We start from the raw sequence: 24,260 nt of genomic DNA on the forward strand, positions 1-24,260 counted from the left end.
TTCTCTTAACCTTCTCTGCTGTAAGGAGAACGACCCCAGCTTCTCCATTCAATCCACGTAACTGAAGTCCCTCATCCCTGGAACCATTCTAGTAAATCTATTCTGCATCCTATCTAAGGCCTTCACTTCCTTCCTAAAGTGCGGTGTCCAGAATTGGACACAATACTCTAGCTGTGGCCGAACCAGTATTTTATAAAGGTTCAACGTAACTTCCTTGCTTTTGTACTCCATGCCTCAATTCATAAAGCCCGGGATCCCATATGCTCTTTTAACCGCTTTCTCAACCTCTCCTGCCACCTTCAAAGATTTGTGCACATGTACCTCCAGGTCTCTCTTCCTGCATCCCCTTTAGAATTGTACCATTTGGTTTATATTGCCTCTCCTCATTCTTCCTGCCAAAATGTATCACTTCGCACTCCTTTGCATCAAATTTCATTTGCCATGTGTCCGCCCATTCTACTGGCCTGTCTATGCCCTCTTGAAGTCTATTACTAGCTTTCTCACTGTTTACTACACTTCCAAATTTTGTGTCATCTGCAAATTTTGAAATTGTGCCCTGTACACCCAAGTCCAAATCATTAACATACATCAAAAAAAGCAGTGCTCCTAGTACCGACCCCTGGAGATCACCACTGTATACCTTCCTCCAGTCTGAGAAACATCCATTCACCACTACCCTTTGCTTCCTGTCACTTAGCCAATTTCGTATCCATGCTGTCACTGCCCGTTTTATTCCATGGACTTCAATTTTGCTCACAAGTCTATTATGCCTACTTTATCAAGCGCCTTTTGAAACACAACATATACACACCAACGGCATTGTCCTCATCAACCCTCTCTGTTATCTCAACAGAAAAGTCAATCAAGTTAGTTAAACACGATTTGCCTTTAACAAATTTGTGCTGGCTTCCCTTATTAACCCACACTTGTCCAAGTGACTATTAATTTTGTCCTGGATTATCGTTTCTAAAAGCTTCCCCATCACTGAGGTTAAACTGACTGGCCTGCAGTTGTGGGTTTATCATTACACCCTTTTTTGAACAAGGGTGTGACATTTCTCCGGTCCTCTCGCTCCACCCCCATATCTAAGGAGAATTGGAAGATTATGGCCAGCACCTCTGCAATTTCCACCTTTACTTCCCTCAGCAACCTAGGATGCATCCCATCCAGACTGGGTGACTTATCTACTTTAAGTACAGCCAGTCTTTCTAGTACCTCCTCTTTATCAATTTTGAGCCCATCCAATATCTCAACTACCTCCTCTTTTACTGTGGCTTTGGCAGCATCTTCTTCTTTGGTAAAGACAGATGCAAAGTACTCATTTTGCACCTCAGCCATGCCCTCTGCCTCCATGCGTAGATCCCCTTTTTGTTCCCTAATCAGCCCCACCCCTCCTCTTACTACCCGCTTACTATTTATATGCCTTAGGAAGACTTTTGGATTCCCTGTTATGTTAGCCACCAGTCTGTTCTTATACTTTCTCTTTGCCCCACTTATTTCCTTTTTCACATCTCCTCTGTACGTTCTAAATTCAGCCTGGTTCTCACTTGTATTATCAGCCTGACATCTGTCATCGGCCTCCTTTTTCTGTTTCATCTTATTCTCTATCTCTTTTGTCATCCAGCGAGCTTTAGCTTTGGTTGCCCTACCTTTGCCCCTGATGGGAATGTACCTAGACTGTACCCGAACCATCTAGTCTTTAAAGGCCGCCTATTGTTTGATTACAGTTTTGCCTGCCAATCTTTGATTCCAATTTACCCGGGCCAGATCTGTTCTCAACCCACTGAAATTGGCCCTCCACCAATTAAGTATTTTTACTCTGGATTGCTCCTTGTCCTTTTCCATAACTAATCTAAACCGTATGATACTATGATCAGTGATCCCCCACTGAACAAGGAAGTGGGGGGGGTGGCAGTATTGATTAAGGAGAATATTGCTGTACTGGAGAGAGAGGATCTCCTTGAGGGGCCAAAGACAGAATCTATTTGGTTAGAGTTAAGAAACAATAGAGGTGCCATTACACTACTGGGCGTATTCTATAGGCCACCAACTAGGGGGAAGGATATAGCTGACCCACTTCATTCCCTCGAACTGGATCCAGCAATGCCTCTTTCCTCGTTGGGCTGGAAACATACCGATCAAGAAAGTTCTCCTGAACACACTTTAAAAATTCCTCCCCCTCTTTGCCCTTTACACTATTACCATCCCAGTCTATTGTTAGAATAGTTGAAGTCCCCCATTATCACTATAGTTCTTGCACCTCGCTGTAATTTCGCTGCAAATTTGCACCTCTATATCCTTCCCCTTAGGGGTAGTGGGCACAGTCTAAAAATTAGAGCTAGACCTTTCAGCAGCAAGATTAGAAAACATTTCTACACACAAAGGATGGTAGAAGTTTGGAACTCTCTTCCACAAACAGCAATTGATACTAGCTCAATTGCTAAATTTAAATCTGAGATGGATAGCTTTTTGGCAACCAAAGGTATTAAGGGATATGGGCCAAAGGTAGGTATATGGAGTTAGATCACAGATCAGCCATGATCTAATCAAATGGCAGAGCAGGCACAAGGGTCTGAATGGCCTACTCCTGTTCCTATGCATTAACCTGCCTTATCTTCCTATTTCTGTACTCACTACTGCATTGAGATTACTACCTTTGAGGTCCTGTTTTTTAACTTCTTCCCTAGCTTCTGAAACTCTGACTGCAGGACCTCATCCCTTTTCATTCCTATGTCATTGGTACCCACATGGACCAGGCCTTTTGGCTGTTCCGCTTCATAATAATACCCAAACATGTAAAGCAGCAGAATTAAAACAGCTAAAGTCATAAAAATGCTGAAGCCATATCTACATTAACAATGCCAAAGTATTGTTTCTTAGAAAGGGGCGTGGCCAGGTGGAACATAAATCTCTGAAGGGGGCTCAGCACAAAAAGTTTGGGAACCTCTGTCGCGGAGACATATGGCGTTAATGGCTGGTTTTAACTGTTTATGCTATTTTTGTGGCGAATCTCCCACTGAAGAACCCCTATGGAAATTCTAGGCACTAGCGTCCTCCCTAGACTCATCTGACACTGCACCTGTTGCTTTGAATAGTTATACAAATTAGATTAGACCAAATAATTAAGTGCCATTTGTACTTGACCTTTCAGGCGAGATTTGGACCTGTTCTAAACCATTTAGACGCGACTTAAACCTGAAGACAAAAATCAGTAACGGTATACCTAGAATTCCAGAAAGCCTTCAATAAAGTTCCACATGAAAGGCCACGAAGTGTCAATGTTACCTCAGGGGAGCAAAATGTCTGCTTCACTGAGCAGGGGAGAGGAGAGAGTCAGCATTAACTGGGAGGGGAGGGAGGGAGCGTCAGAACTAACTGTTAAGAATGTTGAGGCAATAGAAAAGGTTCGGCCCAGATTCACTGAGATACTGCTTGGTATGTGGAAATACAAATGCAAAGAAAGACTTAAAAAATTGAGGCTGTTTTCAAAAGAACGAGAAGATTGTGGGGTGATTTAATAAAGGTGTGTTTAAGGATGGGGCAGAGTAGGTAGAGACAGACTGTTTTCAGTGATTGAGAGATCTAGAACGAAGGAATATAGATATAAGATTAACTGCAAGAGATTTAGGACAGAGCAGAATCTTTTTTATACACAGGGTCATGAGGCTGCGGAATGCACTGTCAGAGTTAGTGATTGAAGAAGAGTCATTGGCCCTGATTTTAAAGGGAGGGTGGGTACGATGCACGCGAGCCCCAAAGTGGGCGGCACACCTGGGGAGTCCGGGGACGTGAAGACCCGGCCAATCTTAATGGCCGAGCCTTATTCGATAAATTTTCACGGTGACCCATCCGAACCCAGCCAGATCCTCCACCTGGCTGCAGGGTGGGAGCAGGAATTCGGCAGGAGGATACTGGTGGGGAGGCATATAGGTGGAGAGGGAGGCTCTGGACATGATTGAGGGGGGAGGAGAGGAGCCTGGGGAAAGTGAGGCCCAAGGCTTCTTTGTAAGGCCTGGAGCAGCACTCCTACTCCTCCTGGCCCACAAGGAAACCTAAAATAAAATTTTAAAGCTTATATGCTTGGGCCTCTTCTGGCTGATGATCCAGTTCCCAACAGGACTAGCCCTATGAGGAAGCAGTCACCGTTCCCCTGCTCAGGCCTCTGACTTAAATTGCATTTGGGTCCTGATGACATCATCGGACATGGTCTGCATATTTAAAAGGACCCCGCTGCCTTCCTGCGGTGTCCCACTTGCATGCTCAAAAAAGCAGGTTAACATCAGAACATAGAGGGATCAGAGGTGGTAAGTCGCTGCCCTCATTTTAACAATTCCCCTGCCCAGTTTCCACCTGGTGGGGGGTTAAAATCAGGGCCATAGAATCTTACATCACAGAAGGAGCTCATTTGGCCTATCATGTCTGTACCGGCCCTTTGAAACAGCTATCCAATTAGTCCCACTCCCCCGCCCTTTACCCATACCCCTACAAATTTTTCCTTTTCAAGTATATATTCAATTCCATTTTGAATGTTACTATTGAATTTGCTTGCACCACCCTTTCAGACAGTGCATTCCAGATCATAACAACTGACTGCATCAAAAAAGTTTTCCTCATCTCCCCTCTGGTTCTTTTGCCAATTATCTTAAAGTAGACATCATGTTAACATTTAAGAATAGGTTAAATAGGTGGTTTAAGGAAAGAGGAATAAAGATATATGGGAACAGAATGGGCACATGGGATTAGGACTACTGCTTGTGTGGAAGATAAACCCCAACATTGACTGGTTGGGCTGAACGGCCTGTTTCCATGTTGTAATTTCAATTTAACAGCAAAACTTGGAGGTGGATAAAGAATTGGCTAAAAGAGAGGAATAAGCAGTTACTAGTTACGGGAGTAATATCAGCTAGACTCTATCATCAGGGGTAGAGTGACTGAACACTTGGACAAGTATGAGCTGATCAGAGAGAGTCAAGCATGGATTTGTAAAGGGAATGTCATATCTGACTAATGTAGATGAATTTTTTGAGAACATCACCAGCATGCTGGTTAGAAGAGTGTCTATGGATGTTGTCTATATGGAATTCCAGAAGGCCTTTGACAAGGTTACGCACAAGAGATTACTAGCAAAAATGACAGTGCATGGAATTGGAGGTAACCTTGTGACATGGATCGGCAATTGGTTGAGAGGTAGAAGACAAAGTGTAGGGATAAAAAGGTTAATTCTCTGATTGGCAGGATGTGACAAGTGGTGTTCCCCAGGGATCTGAACCAGGGCCTGAACTTAACCATATATATTAATGACTTGGATGAAAGAATAGTTGCATATCTAAGTTTGCAGATGACACTAAGTTAGAATACACACTAAGTTGTGTAGATCAGAGCAAGAAGTTACAAAGGGACATAGACATATTAAGTGAGTTAGCAAAACTAACATATGGAGTTCAATGTAGGGAAGTGTGAGGTCATTCAATTTGGATCAGAGAAAGACAAATTGGAATATTTGCTTAATGGCGAGAAACTAGGAACTGTGGAAACGCATTACGATTTAGGTGTCAGTATACACAGATCACTAAAAGCTAGTGGACAGGTACAAAAAGCAATCAAAAAGGCTAATTGAATGTTGGCCATTATCTCTAGGGGGTTGGAATACAAAAGTGAGGAAGTTATACTACATCTGTACAGAGCCTTGGTCAGACCCCAGACTGTGTTCAGTTTTGGGAGGGGAGTAAAGCGCAGATTCACCAGAATGACACTAGGACTTAAAGGGTTAAATTATGAGGCTAGGTTGCATAAACTTGTTTTATATTGTCTTGCATTTAGAAGGTTGAGGAGTGATCCAATCGAGGTCTTTAAAATGAAATAGCCACAAAGGTGGGTGATCTTGACAAGCAGAGGTGCCACAATAATATCTGGATCGTCGGTATCTTTGAAGGTCTGCAGAGAAACAGACCAATTATATTCAGCCAGGAAGCTCTCAGATCTCCCCTAAACCTGACCAACAGGTTGCTGCTAGAATGAGCCCATAGAACTGTAGCCCTTGTGCTCATGGACTCACAATCATAGAAAGTTACGGCACAGAAGGAGGCCTTTCGACCATCATGTCCATGCCAGCCGAAAAAGAGCTATCCAGCTTAATCCCACTTTCCAGCACTTGGTCTGTAGCCCTGTAGGTTAGGGCACTTCATGTGCACATCCAAGTACTTTTTAAATGAATTGAGGGTTTCTGCCTCTACCACCCTCAGGCAGTGAGTTCCAGACCCCTACCACCCTCTGGGTGAAAAAAAAATTCTCCTCAGCTCCCCTCTAATCCTTCTACCAATTATTTTAAATCTACGTCCCCTGGTCACTGACCCCTCTACTAAGGGAAATAGGTCCTCCCTATCCACTCTGTCTAGACCCCTCATCATTTTAAAAACCTCAATTAAATCTCCCCTCAGCCTCCTTTGTTCCAAAGAAAACAACCCCAGCCTATCCAATCTTATCTCATTGCTAAAATTCTCCAGCCCTGGCAACGTCTTCGTAAATCTCCTCTGTACCCTCTAGTGCAATCACATCCTTCCTGTAATGTGGTGATCAAAACTGTACGCAGTACTCAAGCTGTGGCCTAACTAGTGTTTTATACAGTTCTAGCATAATCTCCCTGCTCTTATATTCAATGCCTTGGCTAATAAAGGAAAGTATCCCATATGCCTTCTTACCCACCTTAGCCACCTGTCCTGCTACCTTCAGGGATCTATGGACATGCACTCCAAGGTCCCTCTGTTCCTGTACACCCCCTGGTATCCTCCCATTTATTGTGTACTGCCTTGCCTTGTTTACTCTCCCCAAATGCATTACCTCACACTTCTCCGGATTGAATTCCATTTGCCACTTTTCTGCCCACCTGACCAGTCCATTGAACATAAGAACATAAGAAATAGGAGCAGGAGTAGGCCAATCGGCCCCTCGAGCCTGCTCCGCCATTCAATAAGATCATGGCTGATCTGATCCTAACGTCAAATCTAAAGAACACAAGTAGGAGCAGGACCCGGCCACTCAGCCCCTGGGCCCACTCCACCACCCACAGGGCCTTGACCAATCCGAACTCAGCTTCATGTCCAATTTCCTGCCCGCTCCCCGTAACCCCTAATTCCCTTTACTTCTAGGAAACAGTCTATTTCTGTTTTAAATTTATTTAATGATGTAGCATTGATATCTTCCTGCAGTCTACAGCTTTCCTCCTCACTATCACTATCACATGGCCAATTTTTGTATCATCTGCAAACTTCTTGATCATGTCCCCTACATTCAAGTCCAAATCATTTATACCACAAAAAGCAAGGGACTTAATACTGAGTTCTGTGGAACCCCACTGGAAACAGCCTTCCAGTCACAAAAACACCCATCGACCATTACCCTTTCCTTCCTGCCACTGAGCCAATTTTGGATCCAACTTACCACTTTCTCTTGGATCCCATGGGCTTTTACTTTTTTGACCAGTCTGCCATATGGGAACTTGTCAAAAGCCTTGCTAAAATCCATCAAACACACTACCCTCATCGACCCTCCTTGTTACCTCCTCAAAAAATTCAATCAAGTTAGTCAGATATGAATTTCCCTTAACAAATCCATGCTGACTATCTTTGATTAACCTGTGCCTTTCTAAATGACGATTTATGCTGTCCCTCAGAATTGATTCCAATAATTTACCCACCAGCGAGGTTAGACTGACTGGTCTGTAATTACTCGGTCTATCCCTTTCTCCCTTTTTAAACAGCGGTACAACGTTGCCAGGGAGGATTGGAAAATGATGGTCAGAGCCTCCACTATTTCCTCCCTTGCTTCTCTTAACAGCCTGGGATACATTTCATCCGGGCCTGGCGATTTATCTACTTTCAAAGATGCTAAACCCCTTAATATTTCCTCTCTCACTATGTTTATCCCATCCAATATTTTCACTCTTCCTCAACTATAATCTCTGCATCATTCCCCTCTTTTGTGAAGACAGACGCAAAGTATTCATTAAGAACCATACCCACATCTTCTGCCTCCACGCATAGGTTAGCTTTTTGGTTTCTAATAGGCCCTACTCTTTCCTTAGTTATTTTCTTGCTCTTTATGTATTTATAAAACATCTTTGGGTTTTCCTTGATTTTACTTGCCAGTATTTTTTCATGCCCACTCTTTGCTTTCCTAATTTCCTTTTTAATTTCACCCCTCCACTTTCTATACTCCTCTAGGCGTTCTGCAGTATAGAGCTCTCTGTGTCTGACATAAGCTTCCCTTTTTTGCCGTATCCCTGTATGCTCCTTGTCATCCGGGGGCTCTCGATTTGGCAGTCCCACCCTTTTTCTTTGTGGGCACACGTTTGTTCTGAACCCTCACTATCTCTCCCTTGAATGCCTCCCACAGCCCACTGCTAATGCCTTAGGAACTTTATAATAAAATTTCTCAACTTTCAGACAAAGGGAATGCTCTGCTTCCAAAATTGAGCATCTCAATCTTTGCATACCTGTCCCCTGAGCTACTACAGAAGCACAAGGCCTTTGATAGTATCAAACTTGCCTTCTGCAATGAAGGCATCGAATGCAGGATGACTTATCCCACCAAGCTCCAAATTCTGACCGAGGATGTTCTACACTCTCTCAACATCCCTGAGGTGGCATACGGCTTCCTACAAAGCAGACACATATCCCTCTCTCCACACAGGAAACCCTCACCTCCCCATACTGCAACCTTATGACAACTGCCTCTGAGAAGATGGACGCAAACCCAGGACCCATAAGTACCATGAAGCCTACACCCACCATGACTAGCCTAATGCAGAGACTCCAGCACCTGTACCAGCAACTACCCCACATCCCAAGAAGCCATTCCAATGAAGACCACTACAACTGACAGGGGATAACTTTTTACTAAAGTTCATTAGAATGATGCAAGAGATTAGCAGACAACCCTGGCTGGACCAAGAAAAGGAAAACCAAATCTAAACTCCAGACAGTGTACTCCAGGGAATGCATGACTCCTGTAGCTATGTCTTAGTCGTCTGCAGCTCATCAAGTAAGAAGAAAAGCTCAGCCATCCCAATCTCTGGCACTAATATTCAGCAAGCCAACCGTAGGTAATTATGGCCTGGAACCAGACCTGTCCCCAAAACCCATGGCTGAGCATGGAGACCAGGGCGTCCCAGCCAACCCACTTACACAGTTTAAAAAATGCCAATGGAGGCCTGAAAAAGCGTAGGAATAAAGGCAATACCATCAGCCTGGACCAAGGTTTGCATCTCCCTGAAAATACATCAGGGCCTGTCAGCACTTCCCCCAACCTGGCAAAATGAAGAACTCACAGATGCATTTACTGAAGATGGATTTGAAACTTGGCATGACTAAGGCATCATCAAACTAGGTCAGCTCATCAAAAGAGGCCAGATTATTCCTTTCCAACAACTGGCAGTCAAACTCAACCTCATCCAGCAAGACTTTTGCCACTACCTTTAAACTGAACATTTACACAAATATCCAGCCAAGTTTGAGAAACTCCAACAGCAATGGACCTCCACCCCCATGCCAGAACCATACCTCTGACAAATTCGTGCAAATATATCTCACCTCTCTGTACCAAGATTGTCTCCAGATCAAAAGACATCACAAAAGCCCCAATTATCCAATCTTGGGAAGCTGTGCTTGTCTGTAGTGCCCATGTCGGACGGCCAGGGGGCAGATCTGGCCCAATTTTCCAATTTGGCCCCTCCATTTAATTTGAATAGGCTCCGTGAGCATAGAAAACATGTGCAGGGAATCAGGCCTGCAAGCTAGATGCCTGCCAATCAGAAAATTGGGCCAACAGAGCTGCTGCTTGCTCTTAAATTTTCTAACTTCATGGTTCTGGTAGGAAGTCCTCCATTTAAACTGCATATTAAAAATTCATGTACACATTGCACGTGATTTTCCAGCCAATATTTTAAATGGTATGAAAATTGTGCAAAGCAGGCCAGATTTCCAGTAGGCAGCCATGGCTCCTCACAATGAATGCAAAGTTGGAAAATTACTGGAGCAGCATATGGCCTGCAATATGTCTGCAATGATGTCAGTGAGGAAGTCGCAGCATTTATCAATGATAGCCAGGAAGGAGATGCAGTGAAGGAGGGTTGCCCTCTTCAGTGTGGAAGACCACCCATTTGTGAAAGCAGAGACACAAACTTCCTAGGTCAAAATGGCAGAGCAAGTAAATGCAGTCTCCCAGGTCTGTCATATCTGGGAGCAAATGAAGAAAAGGTTAAACTATAAATAAATTATTCACAATATTTATTAACGACTTAGATGAAGGCATAGAAAGTCTCATATCTAAGTTTGCGATGACACAAAGATTGGTGGCATTGTAAGCAGTGTAGATGAAAACATAAAATTACAAAGCAATACTGATAGATTAGGTGAATTTGCCACAGTTTTGCCCCTGGAATTCAATGTAGACAAATATGAGGTCATCCACTTTGGATCAAAAAAGGATGGAACAGGGTACTTACTAAATGGTAAAAAGTTAAAAAACAGTAGATGTCCAAAGGGACTTAGGGGTACAGGTACATAGATCATTGAAGTGTCATGAACAGGTGCAGAAAATAATCAATAAGGCTAATGGAATGCTGACCTTTATATCTAGAGGACTAGAGTACAAGGGGGCAGAAGTTATGGTGCAGCTATACAAAACCGTGGTTGGACTGCACCTGGAGTACTGTGAGCAGTTCTGCGCACCGCACCTTCGGAAGGACATATTGGCCTTGGAGGGAGTGCAGCGTAGGTTTACTAGAATGATACCCAGACTTCAAGGGTTAAGTTACGAGGAGAGATTACACAAATTGGGATTGTATTCTCTAGAGTTTCGAAGGTTTTGAGGTGATCTGATCGAAGTTTATAAGATATTAAGGGGATCAGATAGGGTGGATGGAGAGAAACCATTTCCGCTGGTTGGGGATTTTAGGAGTGGGGGCACAGTCTAAAAATTAGAGCCAGACCTTTCAGGAGCGAGATTAGAAAACATTTCTACACACAAAGGGTGATAGAAGTTTGGAACTCTTCCACAAACAGCAATTGATACTAGCTCAATTGCTAAATTTAAATCTGAGATAGATAGCTTTATGGCAACCAAAGATATTAAGGGATATGGGCCAAAGGCAGGTATATGGAGTTAGATTACTGATCAGCCATGATCTTAATAAATGGCGGAGCAGGCATGAGGGGCTGAATGGCCTACTCCTGTTCCTATGTTCAATGGTATAAAAAGAAGTTCCAAGGTAAATCAACCTTCCATACAAAGCATGGCACCAATGTAAATTTTTGTGCTCTGCTTCTTCAGAGATAGAATGCAGAAACCATTTCCCTTCTCACAACACTGTCACAGAAAAGAAGGCGGAGGGCACAATAGCAGAGGGTGATAATCTCCGGATTATTACCTGAGCCACGAGCAAATTGGCACAGGGTAAATCAGATCAGAGAGATGAACGAGTGGCTCAAAGATTGGTGTGGGAGAAGTGGGTTTCGATTCATGGGGCACTGGCACCAGTACTGGGGAACGAGAGTGCTGTTCCGTTGGGACGCGCTTCAACTGAACCATGCTGGGACCAGTGTTCTGGCAAACCGAATAACTAGGGCGGTAGAGAAGGCTTTAACCTAAATAGAGGGGGGTAGGGCTCAGGTGGGCAAAGTTTAGATTGATAAAGAGAAAAGACAAGGAAGTAGTAGAGGAAAGTGATGGGGATAATGATAAACAGAGTGTGTCAGGAAGGAACAGAGCATACAAACATAAGAGTGCACTAGCAAATGGGACCAGGGTAGGAAAGAATGGTAAAATAGAAACAAATGGGTATGATCTCGTGGCCAATACAGAGACGTGGTTGCAAGGTGACCAAGATTGGGAGCTAAATATTCAGGGTTATTTAACATTTCGGAAGGATAGGAAAAGAGGTAAAGGTGGTGGGGTAGCTCTGTTAATAAAGGATGAAATTGGTATAATAGTGAGAAATGACCTTGGCTCAGAAGATCAAGATGTCGAATCAATTTGGGTGGAGGTAAGAAATAGCAAGGGAAAGAAATCACTGGTGGGAGTAGTATACAGGCCATCTAACAGTAGCTACACTGTAGGGCAAAATATTAATCAGGAAATAAGGGGGGCTTGTAAAAAAGGTAATGCAATAATCATGGGCGATTTTAACTTTCACATAGATTGGACAAATCAAATTGGCAAAGACAGCCCTGAGGAGGAGTTCATATTAGGGACTGTTTCTTAGACCAATACGTCAGGGAAAAGGCCATTTTGGATCTGGTAATGGGTAACGAAACAGGATTAATTAATGATCTCAAAGTAAAGGATCCCTTGGGAAGCAGTGACTATAACATGATAGAATTTCACATCCAGTTTGAGAGCAAGGATCTTGGGTCTGAAACTACTGTATTAAACTTAAATAAGGGCAATTATAAAGGAATGAGGGTGGAATTGGCTAAAGTGGACTGGGTAAGTCCACTTTAGATGGTATGATGGTGGATAAGCAGTGACAAACATTTAAAAAGATATTTTATGACTGGCAACAAAAATATATCCCTGTGAGGAGGAAAGACTCTACAGAAAGGGTGAACCAACCATGGGGGGCTAACTAAGGAAGTCAAGGATGGTATCAGGTTAAAAGAAAAAGCGTACAACGTGGCAAAGATTACTGGTAAGCCCGAAGATTGGGAAAACTTTAAAAACCAGCAAAGGATGACTAAAAGAATAATAAAGAGGGAGAAAATAAATGAGAGTAAACTAGCAAGAAATATAAAAACTGACAGTTAAAGCCTCTACAAGTATATAAAAAGGAAGAGGCTAGCTAAAGTAAACATTGGTCCCTTAGAGAATGAGACTGGGGAAATAATAATGGAAAACAAGGGAATGGCAGAGGAATTGAACAGATATTTTGTATCTGTCTTCACAGTAGAAGACACTAATAATATACCAATAATAGTAGAAAATCAAGGGGCCAAGGGGAGAGAGGAACTAAAAACAATCACTATCACTAGAAAAAAAGTACTGGGTAAACTAATGGGTCTAAAGGCTGACAAGTGCCCTGGACCTGATGGCTTGCATCAGAGGGTCCTAAAGGAAATGGCTACAGTGATAGTGGATGCATTGAATCAAAGAAAATAGGAGCAAGAGTAGGCCATTCGGCCCTTCAGGCCTGCTCCGCCATTCAAAATGATGATGGCTGATCGTCTAACTCAGTACCTTGTTCCCGCTTTTTCCCCATATCCCTTGATCCCCTTAGCATTAAGAAATATATCTATCTCCTTCTTGAATACATCTAATGACTTGGCCTCCACTGCCTTCTGTGATAGAGAATTCCACAGGTTCACCACCCACTGAGAGAAGAAATTTCTCCTCATCTCAGTTCTAAATGGCGTACCCCATATCCTGAGACTGTGACCCCTGGTTATGGATTCTCCATCCATCGGGAACATCCTCCCTGCATCTAGTCTGCCTAGTCCTGTTAGGATTTTATATGTTTCGATGAGATCACCTCTCATTCTTCTAAACTCTAGTGAATATAGGCCTAGTCGACCCAATCTCTCCTCATACGTCAGTCCTGCCATCCCAGGAATCAGTCTGGTAAACCTTTGTTGCACTCCCTCCATAGCAAGGACATCCTTCCTCAGATAAGGAGACCAAAACTGCACACAATACTCCAGATGTGGTCTCACCAAGACCCTGTACAACTGCAGTAAGACATCCCTGTTCCTGTACTCAAATCCTCTTGCAATGAAGGCCAACATACCATTCGCCTTCCGAACTGCTTGCTGCACCTGAATGCTCGCTTTTAGCGACTGGTGTACAAGGACACCCAGGTCTCGTTGCACCTCCCCTTTTCCCAATCTATCACCAATCAGATAATAATCTGTCTTTCTGTTTTTACAACCAAAGTGGATAACCTCACATTTATCTACGTTGCACTGCATCTGCCATGTTCTTACCCACTCACCCAACTTGTCAATCACATTGGAGCCACTTTGCATCCTCCTCAGCTCACATTCCACCCCAGCTTTGCGTCATCTGCAAACTTAGAATTGTTACATTTAGTTCCCTCATCCAAATCATTGATATATATTGTGAATAGCTGGGGCCCACGCACTGATCCCTGTGGTACCCCACTAGTCACTGCCTGCCACCCGGAAAAAGACCCGTTTATTCCTACTCTCTGTTTCCTGTCTGTCAACCAATTCTCAATCCATGCCAGTATTTTCCCCCAATCCCATGTGCTTTAATTTTGCACACTAACCTCTTGTGTGGGACCTTATCAAAAGCCCACTGAAAATCCAAGTACACCACATCCACTGGTTCTCCCCTATCTATTCTACTAGTTACATCTCAAAAAACTCCAGTAGATTTGTTAAGCATGATTTCCCTTTCATAAACCCATGCTGACTTTGTCCAATCCCATTAATGCCTTCCAAGTGTTCTGTTATCACATCCTTTATAATAGACTCAAGCACTTTCCCCACTATTGATGTTAAGCTAACTGGTCTGTAATTCCCTGTTTTTCCTCTCCCTTTTTTTTTTTAAATAGTGGGGTTACATTTGCCACCCTCCAATCTGTAGGAACTGTTCCAGAGCCTATAGAATTTTGGAAGATGACCACCAATGCATCCATTATTTCCAGGGCCACTTCCTTTAGTACTCTGGGATGCAGATTATCAGGCCCTGGGGATTTGTCTACCTTTAGCCCCATTAATTTCCCTAGCACTATTTTTTAACTAAGACTGATTTCCTTCAGTTCCTCCCTCTCACTAGCCCCTTGGTTCCCTAACATTTCTGGGAGGTTATCTGTGTCCTCCTTTGTGAAGACAGACCAAAGTATGTGTTTAATTGTTCTGCCATTTCTTTGTTCCCCATTATAATTTCCCCCATTTCTGACTGTAAGGGACCTACATTTGTCTTCACTAATCTTTTTCTCTTGACATATTTATAGAAGCTTTTACAGTCAGTTTGTGTTCCCTGCTAGTTTACTCTCATACTCTATTTTTCCCCTCTTAATCAATCTCTTTGTCCTCCTTTGCTGAATTGGTTGTCATCTTCCAGATTCTGGAAAGGTCCCAGTGGATTGGACAACCGCAAACGTAACACCCCTATTCAAGAAGGGAGTGAGACAGAAAGCAGGTAACTATAGACCAGTTAGCCTTTCATCTGTCATTGGGAAAATGCTAGAATTTATTATTAAGGAAGTAGTAGTAGCACATTTGGAGACTCATAATACAATCAAGGAGAGTCAACATGGTTTTATGAAGGGGAAATAGTGTCTGACAAATTTATTAGAGTTCTCTGAGGAAGTAATGGGCAGGATGGATAATGGGGAACCAATGGATGCAGTATATTTGGATTTCCAAAAGGCATTCGATAAGATGCCACATAAAAGATTACTGCACAAGCTAAGAGCTCATGGTGTTGTGGGTAATATACTGGCATGGATAGAGGATTGGCTAACTAACAGAAACCATAGAGTCGGGATAAAAGGGTCATTTTCAAAATGGCAATATGTAACTAGTGGGGTGCCGCAGGGCTCAGTGCTGGGGCCTCAATTATTTACAATATATATCAATGACTTGGATGAAGGAACAGAATGTCTCGTGGCCAAATTTGCTGATGATACAAAGATAGGTGGAAAAGCAAGTTGCGATGAGGACACAAAGTGTCTGCAAAGGGATATTGACAGGTTAAGCGAATGGGCAAAAATTTGGTAGATGGAATATAATGTGGGAAAATGTGAAGTCATCCACTTTGGGAGGAAAAATAAGAAAGCAAAATATTATTTGAATGGAGAAATACTACAAAATGCTGCGGTACAGAGGGATCTGGGTGTCCTCGTACATGAAACACAAAAAGTCAACATACAGGTGCAGCAGGTAATCCGGAAGGCAAACGGAATATTGGCCTTTATTTCTAGGGGGATGGAGTATAAAAGCAGTGAAGTCATGCTACAACTGTACAGGGTGCTGGTGAGACCACACCTGGAGTACTGCGTACAGTTCTGGTGCCCTCATTTAAGGAAGGACATACTTGCATTGGAGGCAGTTCAGAGAAGGTTCACTAGGTTGATTCCGGGTATGGAAGGGTTGTCTTATGAGGAAAGATTGAACAGGTTGGGTCTATACTCATTGGAGTTTAGAAGAATGAGAGGAGATCTTATTGAAACATACAAGATGCTGAGGGGACTCGATAGGGTAGATGCTGAGAGGATGTTACCCCTCATGGGGGAATCTAAAACTAGGGGGTATAGTCTCAGAGTAAGGGGTCGCCCATTTAAGATGGAAATGAGGAGGATTTTCTTCTCCCAGAGGGTCGTGAATCTCTGGAATTTTTTACCCCAAAAAGCTGTGGAGGCTGAGTCATTGAATACATTCAAGGCTGATTTAGACAAATTTTTGATCAGCAAGGGAGTCAAAGGATATGGGGAAAAGGCAGAAAAGTCGAGTTGAGGTAAAAATCAGATCAGCCATGATCTCATTGAATGGCCCACTCCTGCTCCCATCTCTTATGGTCTTATAGGGTACAGTGAAATTCTGCATAGCAGTTCAAAGTTCAGTTCACAAAGAGTACGGTCAATTGAAATACCATACCAGCTCATTTGCAAAGTACTGGCCCTGGAAGGGAGGTGGTCTGGACATGGGTTGCCATTTGGAGTGTCAAGGTATTTGCTATCATCTCCTTACATGTGTTCTGCCTACAGACAAAGGCTAAGGCAGGCATTCCACTTGGCTCAAGCAGCAGCACAGATATGAGCACCCTAGAGATATGTCACAAGTCACAGGTGAGAAACAAAAAGTAGAGATGTCATGAGAGGATGCAAAATATCTAGCAAAGCTTCAAGCCCATGCCATTTGTCAACAACATAGGCTAGGGATGGTATCCTATTGGCCTGCCTTCAGACAACAGTTAATACAGGAGCAAATCATATTTCCTACATCCAGAGTTCACCATGAGCAGCCTGCAGCAGCTGTCAGGAAATGTGCAGTAGTGCACCTCTAACTTCTCTACAGTCCTGCATGAGGGATTTATTGACATCCCTGAAAGCTGCTCCCTTTTGCTCATGGCAGACTCAAAGGATGCAGCAAATTCATTTTGCCCCTGTTGAAAGCAGGCCCAGTGCACAATGAACAAGTGACATTTTTGCAGCCCTCTACTGTGAAGCCCTAAAGCAGAGACAGCAAGCATGAAGAGAGTTCTCTCTCTGGTGCCATTGAGACCTGGGGCACTCAGATACAGGAGTCTGTTACCGTCGGATTTCATTGATGAGTGATTGAAAAGAGCAATGATATCAGGCTTCATCCACACTGGTTTCACCCTATAGACTGCTCAAATGCAGATTGTGGGGCATTCAGCTGAGAGACCTAGCACCAAGAGCATGGCTGGAGAAAAGTCTGAGGAAGCGGCCATCCATTGACACGTTCCCACTCCAGCTAGGCCTGGTAAAGGAGTGAGGAAGTGCCAGATAGTAGGCAGGTGCTGGCAGCCACTTTATCATTGGACATGGAACAGGAACGTTGCTGAGGGATATCAATGACCCTGCACCCAGAGTTGAAGGTCACAACTATCTCAGCAGGTCATAGCAACCTACCATCAATGTTGCTTGTCCCACTCATGGACCACTGCACTACAATCTTAGGATAAGCAGTTGAACAAGCATGCCTATAGGACCACCACGGAGAAGCATGGGGTAGGGATGAGAGCATTTAGCATATTAATAGCACCAAATAGGCAGAGATCACTTTGTTTATTGTTTGTCGGGTAGTGTCTTGGCAAGATTATAAGTGCTGTTATCGGGCAGAAAGAGGGCATTGCAGGTCATGAGAGCTACAGTATTTGTTTTCATAGCACAATCTCACCTGGACAGTGACAGCTTCTTCTTTTTCTGGGGCCGGGGGGGGCGGGTTATGGGTCCCTGTTCCTCCTCAGCCTGCTGCATGCCCATTCTTCTTCTGATGGCCAAACTGTGAAGCATGCAACACACCATAACTGGAGTGTTCAGCAGCTCCCAACCTGGGTGATCAAATGATGGAGCAACTACTTGAGCATGCCTATGATGTGCTCTATAGTAACCACTCTGCTGCTGTATGGGAGTTCTTGATGGGTAACATCAGCCAGGCGTGCAAAAGGGAAACCAAACCGCCCATAAGACATCCATTCATTATGAGGCCCCTGAAAAAAAATTACAATACAACAGACCGCTGTAGAATGAAAGTGTCACGGGAGCTCCCGGAGAAACTGGCATTGACGTGCAGGATAATGCTTGTGTAGCCACTAATCACCTGCACATTTATGGAGTGGAACCTCTTCCTGTTGATGTCAATTTTGAAATTCATATGTAGAGCCCTGATAGCCACATTATGTAATATTTATGATGGTTTGCACTTTTGAAAACCCTGCCAGTTGAAATAGTTTTGTACCATCTCTAGCTGCTTTCCACTGGAAAAATATGAAGGTGTTTCCCCTTGCAAACATGATGTCTATCACTTCTTTCACGCGTCTATAAACAATAGAATTCATTTGGCTGCAGTGGCCTGAAAGGACCCTGTAACATAAAATATTAGTGCTGTTGTCATCTTCAACACATGGGTATCCCTAACAGTGGAGATGGCTCCTGAGGTAGTAGGGAAAATGCTATAGTCTATTATAAAGGATGTGATAACAGGACACTTAGAAAATATCAACTGGATTAGACAAAGTCAACACGGATTTATGAAAATCTAGCTCTCTACTATGGTGGCGTTCCAACCCTACCCACAGCAAAGATTTGGGTGAAACTACTGTGAAATGTCCAGTTCAAAAAGTGTCTTGTACGAACTCCGCATTGAATTCAGGAAAAATTAGGCAATATGGAACCAATTCCTGGAAGCTCACACAAGCCAAGCACCTTTCACACTCCAGGAAAGTCAAAGAGGGATCACAAACCAGTAACACCACCACTCCTCCACAAAGGACAATGCTGAACCATATAAAGCCCACCATCATATTTGCAAAGTCCGGACTAATGGCAAATCATCCTGAACCCCAAACAGAAAAGTAGTGCAACTTTGAAACAGCTGCAATGATGAAAAGATACCTCATAAACACACTGCTCTGACCTGTAAACAAGGTGGCTAATCCTGTGGTGATTGAGCATATCCAGAATAGTCTGCTGGTGATGCTTGTAGCTCTCTAGTTGCTTCCCAACCTACTGCCTGAAAATCCTTTCCCATTAAAGGACACCTGAAACATCTTGGTCTGCAGTCCATACTGAAGCCAAAAAGTCTCAGTAAAGCACAATGGCCGACAATTATGCATCCAATGCAGTCTGTCATTGCAATGAAGGGTTCTGAAGGAAGTATCCCCAACTGGTGCTTCAGCTATATTTCCCACAGAAAAATTCTGGGAAGCCTACTGATAACAGAATCCTACCCAATGCATATTTTTGGCACACTGCTTATTTTATACTGTCCTGGCATATTTTGTTCAATCACAAAAGTCCAGCTATTTGAATTCTTCATCTGGGGGCTCAGGATTCATAGCTTGGACAGTTACCGTGTCTTATTTGCATCTTTTTCTTTTATTCGTTCATGAGATGTGGGCTTCTTGAACCACTGCAGTCCATGTGGTGAAGATTCTCCCACAGTGCTGTTAGGTAGGGAGTTCCAGGATTTTGACCCAGCAACGATGAAGGAACGGCGATATATTTCCAAGTCGGGATGGTGTGTGACTTGGAGGGGAACGTGCAGGTGGTGTTGTTCCCATGTGCCTGCTGCCCTTGTCCTTCTAGGTGGTAGAGGTCATGGGTTTGGGAGGTGCTGTTGAAGAAGCCTTGGCAAGTTACTGCAGTGCATCCTGTGGATGGTACACACTGCAGCCAAAGTGCACCGGTGGTGAAGGGAGGGAATATTTAGGATGGTGGATCGGGTGCCAATCAAGCGGGTTGCTTTGTCCTGGATGGTGTCGAACTTCTTGAGTGTTGATGGAGCTGCACTCATCCAGGCAAGTGGAGAGTATTCCATCACACTCCTGACTTGTGCCTTGTAGATGGTGGAAAGGCTTTGGGGAGTCAAGAGTCAGCCGCAGAATACCCAGCCTCTGACTTGCTCTTGTAGCTACAGCATTTATATGGCTGGTCCAGTTAAGTTTCTGGTCAATGGTGATTCCCAGGATGTTGATGGTGGGGGATTCGGCGATGGTAATGCTGTTGAATATCAAGGGGAGGTGGTTAGACTCTCTCTTGTTGGAGATGGTAATTGCCTGGCAATTGTCTGGCACGAATGTAACTTGCCACTTATCAGCCCAAGCCTGGATGTTGTCAAGGTCTTGCTGCATGCATGAAGTGGAGATGCCGGTGATGGACTGGGGTGGACAAATGTAAGGAATCTTACAACACCAGGTTGGACTATAACCTGGTGTTGTAAGATTCCTTACATTTGCTGCATGCAGGCACGGACTGCTTCATTATCTTCGGGGTTGCAAATAGAACTGAACACTGCAATCATCAGCAAACATCCCCATTTCTGAACTTATAATGGAGGGAAGGTCATTGATGAAGCAGCTGAAGATGGCTGGGCCTAGGACACTGCCCTGAGGAACTCTTGCAGTAGTGTCCTGGGGCTGAGATGATTGGCCTCCAACATCCACTACCATCTTCCTTTATGCTAAGTATGACTCCAGCCACTGGAGAGTTTTCCCCCTGACACCCATTGACTTCAATTTTACTGGGGCTCCTTGGTGCCACACTCAGTCAAATGCTGCCTTGATGTCAAGGGCAGTCACTCTCACCTCACCTCTGGAATTCAGCTCTTTCGTCCATGTTTGGACCAAGGCTGTAATGAGGTCTGGAGCCGAGTGGTCCTGGCGGAACCCAAACTGAGAATCGGCGAGCAGGTTATTGGTGAGTAAGTGCCGCTTGATAGCACTGTCGACGACACCTTCCATCACTTTACTGATGATTGAGAGTAGAATGATGGGGCGGTAATTGGCCGGATTGGATTTGTCCTGCATTTTTTTGTGGACAGGACATACCTGGGCAATTTTCCACATTGTAGATGCCAGTGTTGTAGCTGTACTGGAACAGCTTGGCTAGAGGCGCAGCTAGTTCTGGAGCACAAGTCTTCAGCACTACAGCCGGGATGTTGTCGGGGCCCATAGCTTTTGCTGTATCCAGTGCACTCAGCCATTTCTTGATATCACATGGAGTGAATCAAATTGGTTCAAGACTGGCTTCTGTGATGGTGGGATATCAGGAGGAGGCTGAGATGGATCATCTACTCGGCACTTCCGGCTGAAGATTGTTGCAAATGCTTCAGCCTTGTCTTTTGCACTTACGTTCTGGACTCTGCCATCATTGAGTATGGGGATGTTTACAGAGCCTCCTCCTCCCGTTAGTTGTTTAATTGGCCACCACCATTCACGACTAAATGTGGCAGGACTGCAAAGCTTTGATCTGATCCATGGTTGTGGAATCAACTTAGCTCTGTCTATAGCATGCTGCTTCCGCTGTTTAGCATGCATGTAGTCCTGTGTTGTAGTTTCACCAGGTGCTGCTCCTGGCATGCTCTTCTACACTCCTCATTGAACCAGGGTTGATCCCCTGGCTTGTTGGTAATGGTGGAGTGAGGAATATGCTGGCCATGAGGTTACAGATTGTGCTGGAATACAATTCTGCTGCTGATGGCCCACAGCACCTCATGGATGCCCAGTTTTGAACTGCTAGATCTGTTCTGAATCTATCCCATTTAGCACGGTGATAGTGCCACACAACACGTTGGATGGTGTCCTCAGTGCGAAGATGGGACTTCGTCTCCATGAGGACTGTGCAGTGGTCACTCCTACTAATGCAGTCATGGACAGATACATCTGCGACAGGTAGATTAGTGAGGACGAGGCCAAGTAGGTTTTTCCCTCGTGTTGGTTCGCTCACCACCTGCCGCAGGCCCAGTCTGGCAGCTATGTCCTTCAGGACTCAGCCAGCTCGGTCAATGTGGTGCTACCGAGCCACGCTTGGTGATGGATATTGAAGTCCCCCACATTCTGTGCTCCTTGCTATCCTCAGTGCTTCCTCCAAGTGGTGCTCAACATGGAGCAGGACTGATTCATCAGCTGTGGGAGGGCAGTAGGTGGTTTCCTTGCCCATGTTTGACCTGATGCCATGAGATATCATGGGGTCCGGAGTCAATGTTGAGGACTCCCAGGGCCACTCCCTCCTGACTGTATACCACTGTACCGCCACCTCTGGTGGGTCAGGACATACTCAGAGATGGTGATGGAAGAGTCTGGGACATTGGCTGAAAGGTATGATTCTGCGAGTATGGCTATGTCAGGCTGTTGCTTGACTAGTCTGTGGGACAGCTCTCCCAATTTTGCCACAGGTCCCCAGATGTTCGTGAGGAGGACTTTGCAGGGTTGTCTTGGCTTGGTTTGCCTTTGTCGTGTCCAGTGCCTTGTGGTCCGATGCTGAGTGGTTTTATTCTTATTGTGACTTTCTGTAGCGAGATTATACAACTGAGTGGCTTGCCATTTCAGAGAGCGATTAATAATCATCCACATTGCTGTGGGTCTGGAGTCACATATAGGCCAAACCAGATAAGGAGGGCAGGTTTCTTTCCCTAAAGGGCATTAGTGAAGCAGATGGGTTTTTAAGACAATCCGGTAATTTCAGTATAGCCACCATTACTGATACTAGTTTTTTTTATTCCAGATTTTATTTAATTGAATTTAAATTCTCCAGCTGCCGTGGTGGGATTTGAACTCTGACTCCAGATTATTAGTCCAGGCCTCTGGATTACTAGTCCAGTAACATAACCACTATGCTACCGTACCCTGGTAACACATTAGCTACTATTAAGGGTATACAATGGCACATGAGGTTCTAGACAAGCAATCCATGTTGGCCGTAATCAGCAGCTGCTAGCAAACAGCCCTCTAATTCCATATGGCTGTAATGCACAGAAGGAACCTAAGGGTAAAATCAGCAAAAGTCAAGGGCTTTTTGCAAGTTTTACAGCAAAGGCTCCACTCCGGGGGGGGGGGGGGGGGGGGGGGGTAGGGGGTAGGGGGCTTCAGAGAATACCATTGTCAAAATTTGGCGTACTTGTGGCACAAATCCATTAAATGTTCTGCTTGATGGGTTGAGCAGGGGCCCAGTACTAAGTCATCTTTTTCTTCTGAATCAGACCAGGAATTAAAATTTCCTGATCTGTGGCTTATTACTACATGAAGCAATGAGGTGAGCCCTACCGTGAAGTGTTTTAACATACTATTATCCTCACTCTAAGTTCAAATTGCAGATATGCTGTCTGGGGAAACTGCTGAGCAGAAAAAAGATACTTCTGAGGGGAGTAGGAATCTGAAAATCAATCTTTTGCATCTTATGGTAGCTGTTTCAATTGTAGCACTAATAGGGCCTAACAGTGTGTTTGCTGCCTTCATCATATAAATGCAGATTGGTTTGTGGCATCATTACCTAAAGTAAACATAACTTAAAATGGAGGGAAGGCAAGGATTTTTTTTTACATTGGCTCTTACCTGAAAGTATGTGTTTCAGGTGCACCATATGTGAATTCCTTATGTAATTGCTGAACATTTTTGGCCTTACACCCCTCAATTCCATGTGCTTGAGCCACTGTTGGTACTCTAAAATGTTTGTCATTTCTTTTCAACTCGGAGGAAAGAACTGCAAATGAAAAGAAACAGGTCCTTTTGGATGAGAATCCAGAATACAGCATTCATGAGACAGGAGGAGTATGGATATCTATAATCTATTTTATCTTTGATGATCAAAAAATGTAAAATAATGGACAAATGAGAGCAATATACAATACTGCCCTCTCTTACTGTAGATGTTACAGTACTTAAAGGAGCAGAATGCAATCAGCACCTGGGAGTGTCACCCCTCCAACCTAAGGGGAAAAAACGACCACTTAAAACTGAGGGCATTTTTCCACAGCTGGGAATTAGACATTTTTTTTATCTCTACAAACTGCCTGAAAAAGGTGGAGGAAGCAGATCCAATAGTAACTTTCAAAAGGGAACTGGATATATACTTGAAACAGAGAAATTTACAGGGCTATGGGGAAACAGCAGGGGAGTGGGACTAATTAGATAGTTTTTTCAAAGAGCCAGGACAGACATGATGGGCTGAATGGATTCTAAATGCCCATCAATACAGTACAGTAAACCATGATCTACATTACCATAAATTGATCAGCATAAATCACAAAAAGAATGGAATTTTTTGTTTTCTGAAAACAAGG

At 44.0% G+C, this 24,260-nt stretch overlaps 1 protein-coding gene across 7 annotated transcripts in view; it reads right to left on the reverse strand.

Annotated features, from left to right (window-relative positions):
• si:ch211-171b20.3 (uncharacterized) overlaps positions 1–24,260 on the reverse strand; it is a 152,291-nt gene that overhangs the window by 31,807 nt on the left and 96,224 nt on the right. For 5 of the 7 annotated variants that reach the window (XM_067980442.1, XM_067980450.1, XM_067980456.1 and 2 more), the window contains one exon: positions 23,533–23,680. The exons of the other annotated variants lie outside the window; for them this stretch is intronic. In XM_067980442.1, coding sequence (XP_067836543.1) covers positions 23,533–23,680 — 148 coding nt within the window. The remainder of the gene's footprint in view (positions 1–23,532; positions 23,681–24,260) is intronic. 7 annotated transcript variants of the gene reach the window in all.

The sequence above is a fragment of the Heptranchias perlo genome, chromosome 3 (assembly GCF_035084215.1).
Source record: "Heptranchias perlo isolate sHepPer1 chromosome 3, sHepPer1.hap1, whole genome shotgun sequence".
NCBI classification, from domain to species: Eukaryota; Metazoa; Chordata; class Chondrichthyes; order Hexanchiformes; family Hexanchidae; genus Heptranchias; species Heptranchias perlo.